This window comes from Bison bison, unplaced genomic scaffold, assembly GCF_000754665.1.
Source record: "Bison bison bison isolate TAMUID 2011002044 unplaced genomic scaffold, Bison_UMD1.0 scf7180017864379, whole genome shotgun sequence".
Taxonomy (NCBI): domain Eukaryota; kingdom Metazoa; phylum Chordata; class Mammalia; order Artiodactyla; family Bovidae; genus Bison; species Bison bison.
Window position 1 is genome coordinate 1,859,146 of NW_011494951.1, and position 16,582 is coordinate 1,875,727.

A 16,582-nucleotide genomic window follows, 5' to 3' on the forward strand; every position below is an offset into this window, starting at 1 on the left:
GCCCACCAGGCTCTGTCCACGGGGCTCTCCAGACAAGGGTGCTGCAATGGGGTGCCACTTCCTTCTCCAGAGGATCTTCCCGACCTGGGGACCCAATGTCTCCCACCACTGGCAGGTGTTTTCCTTACCGCTGAGCCACCGTGTGCAAAATTCTTATTTAAATCAAATTTGATTTGACTGTATGTGTTTAAATCACATGCGCTGCATTATAAATTCCCTTTGTTGGAATAAATGTTATAGTAAAAACATATGGTAATCCCATGGGAAAATACTTTGAGGTAATCAATTTTGCAAAAACATGATACATAGGAAATTACCATGCTTAAAAGAGTGTCTCAAATTCCTCAATAAAGGCTTTAAAATTGTATCTTAAAGAAAATAAAAAAAATAATTTTAAAAAGATGTCATAAAATAGGAGAAGGTATTTGCAAGAAATTGGCATTCAAAAGGTTAGGATGTGCAGAACCAGAAACTGCCGTCCGCTGCTGATACGCGCGGAGGTCAGTACAGGCTTCCAGTCAGTACAGAAGAGCCACTCGCCTGGCAGTAAGTGACAAGGCTGAGGAGGTGCACACCTGAGTGGTGACATGACCCCATTTCTCATTATGACTCCTGGGAAACCGGCACGAGCAGATAAGAGACACACTGCAGCATTTTGTATACCAGGGAAAACTGGAAAATGCCCAGATGCTATAGATTCACGGATTAAGATCTCATCTAGATCTGCATAGAGCAACACTGATACATCTTAAAAAACATAGTACTGAGGGGTATATTTTCCCCCAAAAAAAACCGCATGAAGTTATCTTCCCCATGATATCATTTTGGAAATGTTTAAACTCACAAAACAATACGAGAAACTGTCATTGCATCCTGCATCTGAGACATGAGGATGAAGCCTGGACTGGATACAACACCCAGCGGAGGAGGGGCAGTGGGGAGGCCTGGAGGAGGAGGAGGGGCTGGCACTCGCTCTGAGGGCGTCTGTGTTTATGTATTTACAGGACGCAACGGTGCTCACATCTGTTCTTTCTGGGTGGTGGGTAAATGGGTCTTTGTTATATAATCTTTTTTTTTTTTTGACCAAAATAAAGGTTTTAAAGACATTCAAAACACAAACACATCTCTTGGCTCTGTCTCCAGTCTAGACCTTCCCCCACAGCATCACGCCTTTTCCCAGCTGCTGACGGGACCTGTACACCTGACCTTCCACACATGGGACTGTCTGAAGTGTGCTCCGTGTCTCCTGACCCCTCCCGCCCTCCCATGCCCTCCTTCTACGGGTGGGATCAGCACGCACACACTCGTCTGCCTAAAACTTTTCCATCACGCTCCCCATTTCCCAACAACGTGGGGAAAAAAAAAAATTCAAACAATCAAGTGAATTCTGCACAGAAGCTCAAATACTGATAAATGAGACTCAAGCAGGCCACCCTGGTGAAACAGGACAGGGCACTGTGCCTCTCTCTCTCTGCCAGGACAAGGCCCCTGGAAAGTGAAGATTCCTGGGATGCAAAACAAAATCACAGCTCCATTCTCCACGTTCCCGGCCAGCTCTCCGGCCACCCTCTGCCTGGGGTGATGACCACACATCAGGGCTTGCCTCCCCTCTGCGCCCACAGAACCAGGAAGCCCTGCTCGGGCATCTCTACACAGCCACACACGTATACGAGCTCCATCTTCTCTCCCTGGAAGGCACCCTGCACCTTGAACTTCCACCGTGGGAGCAAAGCCTCTGTGACCAAGAACACAGTTCAGCTCCCCAGGCTGGAAGGAGCAGCCTACCCAGCTGCCCAAGGCACCTGAGGCCCGCTCTCCACTTGTCTCACCACACTCCCTACAACCCAAACACCTCGCGCTGCCTCCCAGCTTCTCTACTCTTGCAACAAATTCAGCCGGTGATGTAACTCTTCCTTGACGTCCATCTCCTTGACATTTTTCTCTCTAGCTCCTGCCACTGCTGTTCTGACAGCAAGGACCTGACAGCTTCTGGACTGAAATCCTGCTAATAGTTGACTTCAATTGCCCTCTCTATTGGTGATGACAGGTCAGTGGGGCGGCCAACTGCATGCTGCTGACAGCCTTATTAAAGCAAAAGGTGCAAGGTCAGCCTCTTAGAGCTGCAGCACTTAAGGTAAAAACTACGCTGCTCGGAAAAATCAGAAAGCCCAATTCCAAGGTATCAATTCAGCATGGAATGATCCAATTCTGTTGTTGTTTAGTCACTTGTTCCTGTCCGGCTCTTTACGACCCCATAGACTGTAACTTTCCAGGCTCCTCTGTCCATGGGATTCTCCAGACAAGAATACTGGAGTGGGTTGCCATTTCCTCCTCCAGGGGATCTTCCCAACCCAGGGATCAAACCCGTGACTCCTGCATTGGCAAAGCGGATTCTTTAGCACTGAGCCACCAGGGAAGCCCTTAACTGAACTGTGTCCCCTCAAAATTCCTATGTTGAAGCCCTAACCCCAGTGTGACTGTATCTGGAGACAGGATGTCTCAGGAAGTAACACAGGGTAAATGAGGTCACAAGGGTGGGGCCTCAACTCCACAGGACCGGTGTCCTTATGTGAAAAGGAGGAGACGCCAGAGGTCTCCCTCTCAGCCATTTGCAGAAAAAAATGGCCATGTGAGGCCACAGTCAGAGCCACCACCTGCAAACGGAGGAGAGAGGCCTCACGGGAGACCAACCCAGACCGCGCCCAGATCTGGGACTGCAGAGCCTCCGCTGTGCCATCCGTTTAATTTCTGTTGTCAAGACATCCGGTCTGTGGTGCTCCGTTACGGCAGCCCTAGCAAACGAATACACCAAATCATGAATTTAAGATGAAGATGCAGCAGACAATGATGCCAACTGTCAGGGATGCCCCATCACGGAAATCAGGTACTGAGACCTAGAAAACCAAACTCGTGATCGGTGACCCAGCAAGGACGGACCTGGAATGAGGTGAGTTAGGCCTTCTCAAGGAATCTGGGTGCACTTTCTGGTGGCGTGAATACTCATCTCTGCCAAAAAGGCCTTAGTCTCCCTCGAACGATACTCGTGACGAAGCCCCTTCCCCCCGGCTCTGCAGGGCTGCCCGCCGTGCTCCACGCTGGCGCCAGAGCCTGCGACTCCAACATCCTGAGGCCGCAACCGCTGACCATTTCTAAGAGCACAACTTACCTGACGAGGGGCTACATTTAGGAGGCAGAACCTCACTCCTGCCTGACATAACCTCTTCGGTCAACATTCTCCAAACAATAACCCAGCAGTTACACAGTTTCAGAGAAGAATTCTGCCCTGGAGACGACGACTGTGCGTAAAGAGTGGGCAGGGGCACGCTGGCCAAAAGGGAGGGCGTTTCTTCCCCTAGCATGCTCGACCGACTAAAACAGAACAGGACGCTTCCGAACACAGTACAACAATCACTGGGCCTCTCAGTTTAAAAAAAAAAATCCTTCAATAAAGGGAACAGTGTAACACAACAGATAATCCACCAAAGTGCTAAATTAATAAAACTATACTTACTTAAAATTACAAATTAACCTTAAGCAACAGGCACACCTCTTGCAAGCAGCTCAGACATGTATGCCTGAACGAACTGTGTGACTCATTTGGAGACAGGCTGTCTCAGGAAGTAACACAGGCCAAATGAGGGCAACAAGGTCGTAAGGGCTACATTTAGGAGGCAACCACCCAAGCTGAAAAGTGAAAAGAAAGTGAAGTCGCTCAGGCATGACCGACTTTTTGTGACCCTATGGACTGTGTAGCCCACTGGGCTCCTCCATCCATGGGATTCTCCAGGCAAGAATACTGGAGTGGGTGGCCACTCCCTTCTCCAGGGGATCTTCCTGACCCAGGGATCGAACCTGGGTCTCCCGCACTGCAGGCAGGCTCTTTACTGTCTGAGCCACCAGGGAAGCCCACCCAAGCTGAAACGTCACTGACTGTGACAAAGGACTGTATCACAAGAAAATCAGAGGACTGGGGTGTATGTTGAGGGTGGGTGGGTGGCATGAGAATTAGGTGACAGCCGTAGCCAATAGCAACTCTCGGCAGCCAGATGAGTAACTCCCCAGGAACCAGGACAATCTTCTAAAAGGAGATGGCAAATAAATTAACATACCTTGAAAACCAGAATCAGAATGCTTAGAACAGTTATGAGAAACACAACCCTTTATAAACCAAGGGCGGAGCTTTACTTACATGAAGGGATAATGAACTGTGGCTCTGTGTTGCCTGCGTAGCCAAGCTTGGTATACCTAAAAGCACAAAGTCATCAACACAGGTTTAGATAATAATACTCTCCTCTGTGTTCCATTAACGTCTTTTATTATGAGCTCTCCAAGTCCTAAAATATCAAGACTCAAAATACCCCCATGAAATTAAAAATAAAAACCTTGTGGTGACTAAGAATCAAGCACTAAGTTCAGATCAGCAAGCAGTTAACAAAAATGTTAAAAACATGCTTGTCTCTACTGGAAAAACTGTTGCACACATACATTCATACATACAGCACATCTGTGTATCCCTAATGATTTTTAAGGTGCTTTCATACTCTTTTAACCTTTACAGGAATCCCACAAAGGAAGTAAATATTGTCCCCGTTTGGCCGGTGAGAAAACACGAGGCACTGGGAAGTTAACTGAGCTGCCCAAAGCTAAAGAGCCAGTGAACGGGAGAGAGAGAGAGCCCACATCCCAACACGCGGGCTCTAATTCTAGAGCTGCCTCTCAGCAAAGTGTACTTACTTTGCAAACTTTGTGAACTTTTAGGGGGCTCAGGAAGTTACATAATTTTCTTAAAATGTCATGGCATATGTCTAGAAAAGCTACTGCCACCTCCCGAGAATATCTGACAGAAGCGTCTCTTTATCATCTCGTTGCAGAGCGAGCCCACTTTCTGTCAAGATGCTCTGTATGATGGATTCCAAAAGTCTTAACGAAAATGAATGCCAAAATACTACTATCTGTTCCAAAAGCACTTGCTAATCTCCTAAATATATTAAAAAAAAGAAAAAAACAAAGTGGGGAGGGGGACCACCACTCGGAACCATCTGCTGGAAATGCAACCCTGGAAACACTCCTGAGCGCCCCCTTCTCAGCAGGCCCGCAGTCCTGAGGGGTCAGGCCCGGAAAGGAGACTTCATTCTGCAGTAACGCTTACAATGAACAGAAACACTTCCTAGCCGCGCTGAAAGTCATTTTATTAATTCATCTTATTTTATGAATTAGTTCAAGATGCTTGATACTCAATTTTTTAAATGCACTTTTATTCATTTATTTACTTGAAAAGTGTCAGTCACTCAGTCATGTCTGACTCTGTGCAACCCCATGGACTGCATAGCCCACCAGGCTCATGGGATTCTCCAGGCAAGAATACTGGAGTGGGTGGCCATCCCCTCCTCCAGAGGATCTTCCTGACCCAGGGACCGAACCTGAGTCTCCTGCATTGCAGACAGATTCTTGACCGTCCGAGCCGCCAGGGAGGTACGCAGTTAGTTAACTGGTTGCTTTGGGCTGTGCTGGGTCTTTGGTGCTACGGGAGGGCCCTCTCTCGTTGAAGTGAGCAGAGGAGACCCTCTGTGACAGCGCGCAGGCTTCTGCTGCAGTGGCCTCTCTTGCTGCAGAGCACAGGCTTCAGCAGTTGCAGCTCACACGCTTACTGCCCTGCAGCACGTGGGGTCTTCCCGCAACAGGGATCAAACCTGTGTCCTCTGCACTGGCAGGCAGATTCCCATCCACTATCCCACCAGGGAAGTCCTAAATTTTCTATGTGATTAAATCATTCCACATCTTAATAAATTAATTTTATGATTTTTAAATATACATTAACCATCTGCTAATTTTACTTTTTTTGAGCGTACAGTAAATGAACAAAGTTTATGAAGAAAAAAAACAAAAAAAAAGCAAGTCAACCCCACTTAAATCATGCCTGACTGTTCAGTCTCCAAGGATCTAGGGTCCTGGTATCATTAGAAGGTGGGGCAAGGCCTGGCCCTGAGACCCATCCAGTCAGTTCCTAAAAGGCAAGACCCATCTGAGGGCACTCCCAGGTTCTACTCAGGACACAAAACAAGTGGGCACGCAAGACCTCCACTCCAGGGCTTGCCAGACCCACAAGAGACGTCCAGAGCCAACCCAGGGGGCAGGGACTTACTGAAAGGAAAGAAATATATACTGAGCTTCAAAAATCCCAGGCCATCCTCAATCGAACCATTTTTCTAGAAGTATATTCCAACTAACAAATATAAAAACTGAATGATTGACCCAAGGCTAAAGAAGCCTCAAGAAGCTAACAAGCAGGAGGGAATCACTGAAATCACTACACCCAAGTCTGTGCTTTTAACAGGTCACATGGCCCACTGCCCCCAGGCCTTCCCAAAATTACACACCTTGTATATAAATAAGTCTGCCTTTCCACATGGATTAGAGTGTGAGTTTCAGGACGACCAGGACAAGGTCCTTTTTCTGGACTGTCTCCCACCCCTGGTATAGCCCTGACAAGTAGCAGACATTCCATAAACATCTGCTGAATGACTTCTCACGGGGTGTAAGAAGAGGCAGTCACTGTCAAACTGCTGGGCAAGGAACCAGCATTTGAAATGGCAGGGCGGGGGGTGGTGCTGACAGTCAGAAAAACATTCTGATGGAACCAGAGAAGACCAAGTTCAGTGCAGTCGCTCAGTCATGTCCAACCCTTTGCAACCCCATGGACTGCAGCACACGAGGCCTCCCTGTCCATCACCAACTCCCGGAGCTTGTTCAAACTCATGTCCATGGAGTTGGTGATGCCATCCAATCATCTCCTCTTCTGTCGTCCCCTTCTCCTCCCACCTTCAATCTTCCCCAGCATCAGGGTCTTTTCCAATGAGTCAACTCTTCACATCAGGTGGCCAAAGTAGTGGAGTTTCAGCTTCAGCACCAGTCCTTCCAATGAATATTCAGGACTGATTTCCTATAGAATGGACTGGTTGGATCCCCTTGCAGTCCAAGGGACTCTCAAGAGTCTTCTCCAACACCACAGTTCAAAAGCATCAATTCTTCAGCAATCAGTTTTCTTTATGGTCCAACTCTCACATCCATACATGATGGTATACAAGAGATAACCTGGAGTAACAGGCAAATTTGGCCTTGGAGTACAATATTAAGCAGGGCAAAGGCTAACAGAGTTTTGCGAAGAAAATACACTGGTCATAGCAAACACCCTCTTCCAACAACACGAGAGACAACTCTACATATGGACATCACCAGATAGTCAATATCGAAATCAGACTCATTTTATTCTTTGCAACCAAAGATGGAGAAGCTCTGTACAGTCAGCAAAAACAAGACTGGGAGGTGACTGGGGCTCAGATCATGAACTCCTTATTGCCAAATTCAGACTTAAATTGAAGAAAGTAGGGAAGACCACTAGGCCATTCAGGTATGACTGAAATCAAATCCCTTACAATTATACAGTAGAAGTGACAAATAGATTCAAGGGATTAGATCTGATAGACAGACTGCCTGAAAAACTATGGACAGAGGTGCATAACACTGTACAGGAGGCAGTGATCAAAACCATCCCCAAGAAAAAGAAAAGCCAAAAAGCAAAATGGCTGTCTGAGGAGGCCTTAAAATAGCTGAGAAAAGAAGAGAAGCTAAAGGCAAAGGAGAAAAGGAAAGATATACCTATTTTAATGCAGAGTTCCAAAGAATATCAAGGAGAGATAAGAAAGCCTTCCTCAGTGATTAATGCAAAGAAATAGAGGAAAACAATAGAATGGAAAGTCTAGAGATCTCTTCAAGAAAATTAGATACCAAGGGAACATTTCATGCAAAGATGGGCTCAATAAAGGACAGAAACTCTATGGACCTAACAGAAGCAGAAGATATTAAGAAGAGGTGGCAAGAATACACAGAAGAAATATACAGAAAAGATCTTCATGACCCAGATAACCATGACAGTGTGATCACTCACCTAGAGCCAGACATCCTGGAATTCAAAGTCAAGTGGGCCTTAGGAAGCATCACTGCAAACAAAGCTAGTGGAGGTGACCGAATTCCAGCTGAGCTATTTCAAACCCTAAAAGATGATGCTATGAAAGTGCTGCACTCAGTATGCCAGTAAATTTGAAAAACTCAGCAGTGGCCATGGGATTGAAAAAGGTTAGTTTTCATTCCAGTCCCAAAGGATGTTCAAACTACCGCACAGCTGCACTCATCTCACACGCTAGCAAAGAAATGCTCAAAATTCTCCAAGCAAGGCTTTAACAGTACATGAACCGAGAACTTCCAGATGTGGAAGCTGGATTTAGAAAAGGCAGAGGAACCAGAGATCTAATTGCCAACATCTGTTGGATCATAGAAAAAGCAAGAGAATTACAGAAAAACATCTACTTCTGCTTTACGGACTACACCAATGTCTTTGACTATGTGGATCACAACAAACTGTGGGAAATTCTTAAAGAGATGGGAATATCAGACCACCTTCCCTGCCTCCTGAGAAATCTGTCTGCAGGTCAAGAAGTGACAGTTAGAACCAGACATGGAACAACAGACTGGTTCCAAATTGGGAAAGGAGTATGTCAAGGCCGTATATTGTCACTCTGTTTAACTTATATGCAAAGAAGACCAAAGACTTTGCTTAATACTTTAGACATTGTTTTAATGAACACAAAGAAGACAAAGACACTGTTGAATCTCTCCTTTACACTGTGTGTGTGTAACAGGGTCATTTCAGAAACAAACCAACCTTGAAACAAATACAGCTGACTCTCATAAACACAGGTTTGAACTGGGCAGGTCCACTTACAGGTGGATTTATTTTCAATAAATATACACAGAAGATCGTGTGCAAGACCTGCATTCAAGTGGAGAGCCTATCCTTACACAAGCGTAAGATGACTGAAATTTAATATAAACTTAATAATGTGTTAATTTTCTTACTCCTTGCGTTACTTTCAAGGAGTCACATTATTGTACAGCATGACTGCCCCTCCACCCCCAGTAACTGGAGACCCTGCAGATCGGCTATCACTACAGGCCAGTGGTGGTGGTTAAAATGCAACAGTGTTTCCAACTCTACAGGAATAGGGCTGTAATAGTGCCTGCCATAAGAACTCTGTAACCATTCATTCCCCAGTGTAGAGGCTGGGCTACCAAGAAACTGTAACAGCAGTTACACCTGCTTCCATCACTCTCTGCCTCAGTGTTATCAATGCATGAACGACACTGTAAATAGATCTGAATTTCTTTACATTTCATTACCTTTTCATTTTTGATGTCTACTGTTAATAACAGTGTTTTATGTAATATAATATTGATGTAGGGACTGACAGGTGATTCGTCTTACATACAGACGATGTACACTTAGCAGTATCGATAAATACAGCACACGACCGACTATAAAGCAAGCTGAGCGCCAAAGAGTCGATGCTTTCGAACTGTGGTGCTGGAGAAGACTCTTGAGAGTCCCTTGGGCTGGAAGGAGATCCAACCAGTCCATCATAAAGGAAATCCATCCTGAAAATTCATTGGAAGGACTGAAGCTGAAACTTCAATACTTTGGCCACCTGATGTGAAGAACTGACTCACTGGAAAAGACCCTGATGCTGGGAAAGATTGAAGGCAGGAGGAGAAGGGGACAACAGAGGATGAGATGGTTGGATGGCATCACTGACTCGATGGACATGAGTTTGAGCAAACTCCGGGAGTTGGCGATGGACAGGGAAGCCTGGCACACTGCAGTCCATGGGGTCACAGAGAGTCAGACATGACTGGACTGAACTGAACTGAGGGCTTCTGGTCAACGGAAGACTATTAGTAGTAGTTAAGTTTTGGGAGAGTAAAAAGTTATACGTAAATTTACAACTGTGCTGGGGTCGGTGCCCCTAACCGCAGTGTTGTCCAAGGGTCAGCTGTACAGAAAAATGCTAACATTTATTAAAATTAGGTGCTAAGTATCACTCATGTCTGTTATATTACTTTTTATATTTCTGAAAGGCAACAGAGTATACTGCACTGGTTGAGGCCATGCGCTCTGGCACCAGACTGCCAGAGCTCAAACCCCAGCTCTCTCCTTTGCCCAACAGGTCTCTCTGTGCCTCAGTTTCTCCATCTGTAAAAGCAGGGTCATAACACAGCCCACTTCCTAGGGGTGGCGAGCTAATGCATTCAAAGTGTAATCAGAAAGAGAACAAGCATGACAGCAGTGCTCTCTATATTTTTCATCTGCCTACTACTATTTTTATGTGTGATTCAGTTCAGTCGCTCAGTCGTGTCCGACTCCTTGCGACCCCATGGACTGCAGCACGCCAGGCTTCCCTGTCCATCACCAACTCCCGGACTTTACTCAAACTCATGTCCATCAAGTTGGTGATGCCATCCAACCATCTCATCCTCTGTCGTCCCCTTCTCCTCCCACCTTCAATCTTTCCCAGGATCAGAGTCTTTTCAAATGAGTCAGTTCTTCGCATCAGGTGGCCAAAGTATTGGAGTTTCTGCTTCAGCATCAGTCCTTCCAATGAATATTCAGGATTGATTTCCTTTAGGATGGACTAAAATACTTCCTAATTTAAATTAAAAAAAAAAAAAATGTTTCCAAAGCTGTGCGTTCATGTGTCCCAAACCGCACCGCTCAGTCTTTCTGCTGTGCCCACTCTGAACACCACAGACACACTCATTCGTGAAGTGGAAGAGATAAAATGCGCCGACGGTGACACTGAAGATATCAGGTGTCCCTCAACAGCTGTATCTCATCCCCATCTCCAAGCTGTGTGCCCTGAAATCACGAACAGCAGCCCACCATGGCCAAAGGTCAGGCTGGACAAATGGACACGGCCCTTCCGGGTCCCACAGCTCTAACATTCCACCCTCTGCGGATGATGCCGCCACCGCATGCCGCCCGGCAACAGTTGCCAGGGTGTTCGGGTTCTGAAGTCACCGCGCTGAGATGGCACAGCCCTCACAGGAGGCCTCTGTCACAGAGTCACATGGGTAGCGGGCGGCAGTAATATGCTGCAAGCAATGATCTCCACAACCAACACGAAGAGACCATTAACAGGTGTAGGTACTAACCACTATGAGGCTTTCCCTCCTCACCTTCCTGGCAAAACCAAAACCTTTATTAAAAAAAAAAACACTGGCAAGAGCACAAATTACTCAGATCCCTTTATGGTAATTCAACGTCTTTATAAACTCTCCTGTGCTAATTTTGACACAGCATCAAGCACAGTTGAGGTTTTATTACTTTGAATACTCACAATGTAAGGAACATCTTTTTAAGATTTTTTAAGAGACATTCAAATTTTAAATTTCAACAAAATCTTCATCAACGCAGGTCCATATGGAACCTCAACGAAACCCTATTAAATAGAACGTTTGTACATGTAACTAACAAGTGGTCCTCCTACAGTTCTCTCTAGAAGGACTGGCACGCCCCGTTAGAGGTGACCTGACAACAGCTCAGCTTTACAAAAATCATCGAGCAAAACATAGCTCTTAAAATAGGGAAGGTGTTCTAGACACCATTTATGCAAAGATACATTCCAACCAGCCTGCTAGCCAGAAACCACATAGCAGGCACATATGAGGATACGGAGAGGGGAGGGGAGGGAAGCACAGTCCTAGTGCTCCAAACGCTCCCCAAATGCTCACCCGTTAGATGCAGACAAGGAAAACACACTTAGGACAATCAAAGGGGCAAGGGGCAGGAGGACAAATCAGGAGCCTGGGATTCGCAGATACACACGACTATACACAAAACAATAACAACAAGGTCCTGCTGTACAGCATAGGGAACTATACTCAGCATCTTGTAATAATCTACAAGAGGAAAGAATCTGAAAAACCACACGTGTAACCGAATGACTCTGCTTATGCCAGGAACTAACACAACACTGTAAATCAACTATTTTCCACGTGCTCAGCCGTGTCCGACTCTGAGACCCCGTGGACTGTAGCCCCCCAGGCTCCTCTGCCCATGGGATTCTCCACACAGGAATACTGGAGTGGGTTGCCATTTCCTTCTCCAGGGGATCTTCCTGACCCAGGGATCCAACTCCAAGTCTCTCGCATCTCCTGCATCGGCAGGCAGGTTCTTTACCACTAGCGCCACCTGAGAAGCCCTATATTTCAATTTTAAAAAAGAAAAATGTCATGTAAAAATAAATAAATTTTTTAAAAACCATACAATAAATGCTGCTGCTGCTGCTGCTGCTGCTGCTGCTGCTAAGTCGCTTCAGTCGTGTCCAACTCCGTGCGACCCCATAGATGGCAGCCCACCAGGCTCCCCCATCCCTGGGATTCTCCAGGCAAGAATACTGGAGTGGGTTGCCATTTCCTCCTCCAATGCATGAAAGTGAAAAGTGAAAGTGAAGTCGCTCAGTCGTGTCCGACTCTTAGCGACCCCATGGCCTGCAGCCTACCAGGCTCCTCCGTCCATGGGATTTTCCAGGCAAGAGTACTGGAGTGGGGTGCCATTGCCTTCTCCAAATAAATGATGAGAATTAGGTTTTTAAAAAAAAGGTCACCTGTCAGAAACATGATTTCAGGTTGTGCTTCTCACAGTAGCATGGCCTACATTATCTGGCAGGTGAGTTTCAGATTATCTGGGAAGGCATCTGGAAAGAAAGTACCAACCCTGACTGACCGGATCACCTGGGAAGCTTCTGAAAAATGCAGATTCCTAGGGCCTGTCCCAGAGTCACAGAGAAGTCACCTGGATTTTTGTATTTTAAACATCCCCTTCCTTCCTCCCCACCACCGTCAGCCACAGTTCTGAAGACCAACCAGTGCAGGAATCGCTGACTCAAGTATATATCACATGCAGTCATCTCTGAATTTTTATAAAATGCGAGCTCCCCATCCTCGTGCTCACGTCCTAACAAAAAAAGAGACAAGAATCAGCAACTTTCCTACCAGTAACAAGTAAGAATCCACACTGGATGGAAAGATGCTATTCAGAACGGCAACGACACAGAATAACATTACCCCTGAGAATGAGACATATGATGGGAGGAACACTCCATACACACGGAGACAGAGACACGCCTCACTCATATAGGAAGCATCAATGGGTGTAAAAGCAGCAGCAAATATCACCACTAAACTCACCTACGAATTTAATGCGAAACCATTCAAAATCTGGGCCAATACTGAAAAAGGTGGTAGTACATTTTACACTGAAAATTACACTTAACTTTACAATTAAAAAGTTGAAGTCTCATTATAAGGAGAAGTTTCATCTTATTTTTCAATACTGTAAATGCATACACCATTTTATTCAAATAGTTTTAAATGCATATACCCCACTGTCCAAATAGCACATTTCTAAGAATTCACCCCACTGAATCATTTTACATTTTACATCATTTTACATTTACATTAGAGAAATGCACAAAAAATGTCCTCTACAGCAGTATAACAGGAAAACAACAACAACAAAAACTGGAAACACGCAAATGCCATCAATAGGATAAATTAAATAGATTGCAATCGTTCAATAAAATGCTACACAATCATCAAAAATGAAGCAGACATGTTTCTGGTCATATATAAGTATACTTTGAAAATAGTTGACCCAAAAATGAATCAGTCAACAGAGAAATCGAAGAGGAAATTAAAAAATACCTTGAGACAAATGACAAGGAAAACACAATCACACACAATCTATGGGATGCAGCAAAAGCAGTTCTTAGGGGGAAGGTTCACAGTGAAAACAGCTGCCAGACAGCACGTATTCACACTGCAGGGAGTTAAACAGGGCCCGCAGTGCCGGGTTCAAAGTGCAGCCCTAGCTCTGGGACTTCAGGAAGTAAAGGAATCCCTCCAGCTTCCGTTTCTTCATTAGTCATTAGTACAAGGTAATAACAACGCCTCTGTTGTTGCCGTTTAGTTGCTCAGTCGTGTCTGACTCTTCGTGACTCCACTGTAGCCCACCAGGCTCTCTGTCCATGGGATTTCCCAGGCAGGAACACTGGAGCGGGTAGCCATTCCCTTCTCCACGGATCATCCTGACTCAGAGATTGAACCAGCATCTCCTGCATTGCAGGTGGATTCTTTACTACTGAGCCACCAGGGAAGCCCAATATCAATCCCTACCTCAATGCTAAATATGACTCACCATTTCTAGAAAATATCTCCTAATCCAAAAAGTAAAAGGATCTCATAGTCAATAATTTCATTCAACTGCTGAATTATTTGATATATAGTCACCAACTGTATTTCTTCCATGAACTGCCCGTAGATCATTTTTCCACTGGACTTTCGGTATCATCAATTTGTGTAAACTTTTGCACACTGAGGGCTCCCTGGTGGCTCAGATGGTAAAGTGTCTGCCTGCAACGTAGAAGACCTGGGTTCGATCCCTGGGTGGGAAGATCCCCTGGAGAAAGGGAAAGGCAACCTACTCCAGTATTCTTGCCTGGAGAATCCCATGGATAGAGGTGCCTGGTGGGTTATAGGCCAAAGGGTCGCAAAAAGTCGGACACAACTGAGCGACTTCACTTTACACACTGAGGATATAATGTTTGCTCACATATATTACTAATTTTTCTGAATTTGTGGTTTACCTGCAATTATACATTTTCTGAAGGATAATCGTTCAAACAATTTAGATGATCAAATCTATCAATTATTTTCCTGAACAATTTCCTTTGCAGTTTCTACTTTGAAAGTCTCTCCCTACACTCATTTCCCTTCCAGTTCTGTGAACATCCAATATACCTGTATATGAAGAGATACAGCAGTCAAGATTTTCCCAGGCATGTGTACATGAAGAATTAAGATTGACAACGTTCACATTAAAAGGCTTTGTTTAATGTTTATCTGAAAACTATCTTCCCAAAGGACAGCTAGCATGGCGCAGCCAAGCATCATTCTCAAAACACAGAAACCTGCTTACAGACAGCAGTCTTCCCAAACACAGTGCCACCTCTGAGCATCCTGGACCCGAAGCCTCTTCTCATTCGGAAGCCAGGACAGACGGAAGTTACAGAAACAGAACCGAGGGCTGCATAAGGCAGGCCCGAGAGTGACAAGTCTGCCACTAACCAGAACGTTCCTGCACGTCGAACTTCCAAACCCGCTCACAAGGTCCTGGAGCAGCCTCGCTCCCACCCCGACACCCACCACCCACTTCACCTTCCACTCTATTCTCGTGTAGCCTCCAACGTCTCTGTCTGCAAACACAACACGTCCTTATTCATCTTGAACATTTTAAAAGGTCCCTGAATTGAAAGAGACACGTGTACCCCAATGTTCTCTGTCTGCAAACACAACACATCCTTATTCATCTCGAACATTTTAAAAGGTCCTTGTGCGAAGCTTCTTCTGCTCCCCGTGTTAAAGGCCCCTCTCCACACAGCAGTAACTGCCTGCAGTGAGGAGGGCTGATCTGACTAGTGTCAACTCTACGCACTTACATATCTCCCTCCTACAGCCCTGTGTCTAGAGCAGAAGGTGACAGTGTCAGCTCAACCAATTTATGTTTGAAAGCGGAGATGTCACATCTTAAAACAGCGTTCTTAAAGCTGCATCCAAGGCGCAGGTTCTTTTGTGTGAGGCCCCTTATGTGAGACCCCTTATGTGAGACCCCTTATGTGAGACCCCGTATGAGGTCCAGTCTCAAACCCCAAATTCAACCAGGACAGCCCCACCCACTCCTAAGATGTTCTGTTTAAAAAAAAAAAAAAAAGTGACTACATTGCTTCAGAGCATGACTTTGATAAAACTAAAATTGTTCCCAGACCTTAATGTAGTATTCTAGATAACACACACTCCACACACTGTATACGGCAAAAATTAATATATAATCATAACCAAGTTCTTCAAACATTCCTTAGGTTGTCATAGAGAACATGGTAGTTTCCGTTTACAGGACACAGTTAAATATGTAAGTTCAAATTGATTTATTTTCTCTAAATCCAACAGTCTGTGTTTTTCTTTTTCTCTATTTGGTCTGTAAGTTTTACATTACCCAATATACATGTCCACTTCTACATGCTAAGTCGCTTTAATCGTGTCCGACTCTTTGTGAGGGGACTGTAACCGCCAGGCTCCTCCGTCCATGGGACTCTCCAGGACTGCAGTGGGTTGCTGTGCCCTCCTCCAGGGGATCTTCCCGACCCAGGGATGGAACCCACATCTCTTATGTCTCCCGCGTCGGCAGGTGGGTTCTTTACCACTAGCACACCTTTGCTCCATGTCTGGTAAATACAATATCATGACCTGTGGCCTCCTTATGGGTTTGGGGCATTATCAAGTGATTTTTGACTTCCAGGGTAAAACGGTAGACTAAACACGTGATCTAATTTCACTCTGTCCCGAAGCCACACTAAAACCAAAACAAAATGATTCTTTCTAAGACGCAGAAACCACAACAACAGGGAGAAAAGAAGAGGTGGCAACTGCAGTAATTGGGCCCCGGACAGCTGAGGATCAGCGCTAACTGTCCTGGGAACGTCCGAAAACCAGCCGTGGGCAAAGCTGAGAACCGGCCCCACACCCCCGGGACCCTGAAGAAAGGCCCCGCGATGGGCGGCTGCACAGGGCCCTGTGGATCCAGGACTGAAGGGCCCAAAACACAGGCCAAGATGAGCGCGGCCCCCACCCCGCC

The 16,582-nt window shown here is 45.7% G+C and overlaps 1 protein-coding gene across 3 annotated transcripts in view; it reads right to left on the minus strand.

The window, feature by feature from the left end:
* Window positions 1-13,042, minus strand: part of ACTR3B (ARP3 actin-related protein 3 homolog B (yeast)) — a 78,919-nt gene extending 65,877 nt beyond the window's left edge. The window contains exons 1-2 of one of the 3 annotated variants that reach the window (XM_010857216.1): window positions 12,757-13,040; window positions 4,190-4,245 (exon numbers count right to left, since the gene is read on the minus strand). In XM_010857216.1, the coding sequence (XP_010855518.1) occupies window positions 4,190-4,245; window positions 12,757-12,800 (100 nt within the window). In that variant the 5' untranslated portion in view covers window positions 12,801-13,040. Of the gene's footprint in view, window positions 1-4,189; window positions 4,246-12,756 lie in introns of all 3 variants that reach the window. The other 2 variants (XM_010857214.1, XM_010857215.1) reach the window with 2 other exon arrangements.
* Window positions 13,043-16,582: the final 3,540 nt, after the last annotated feature.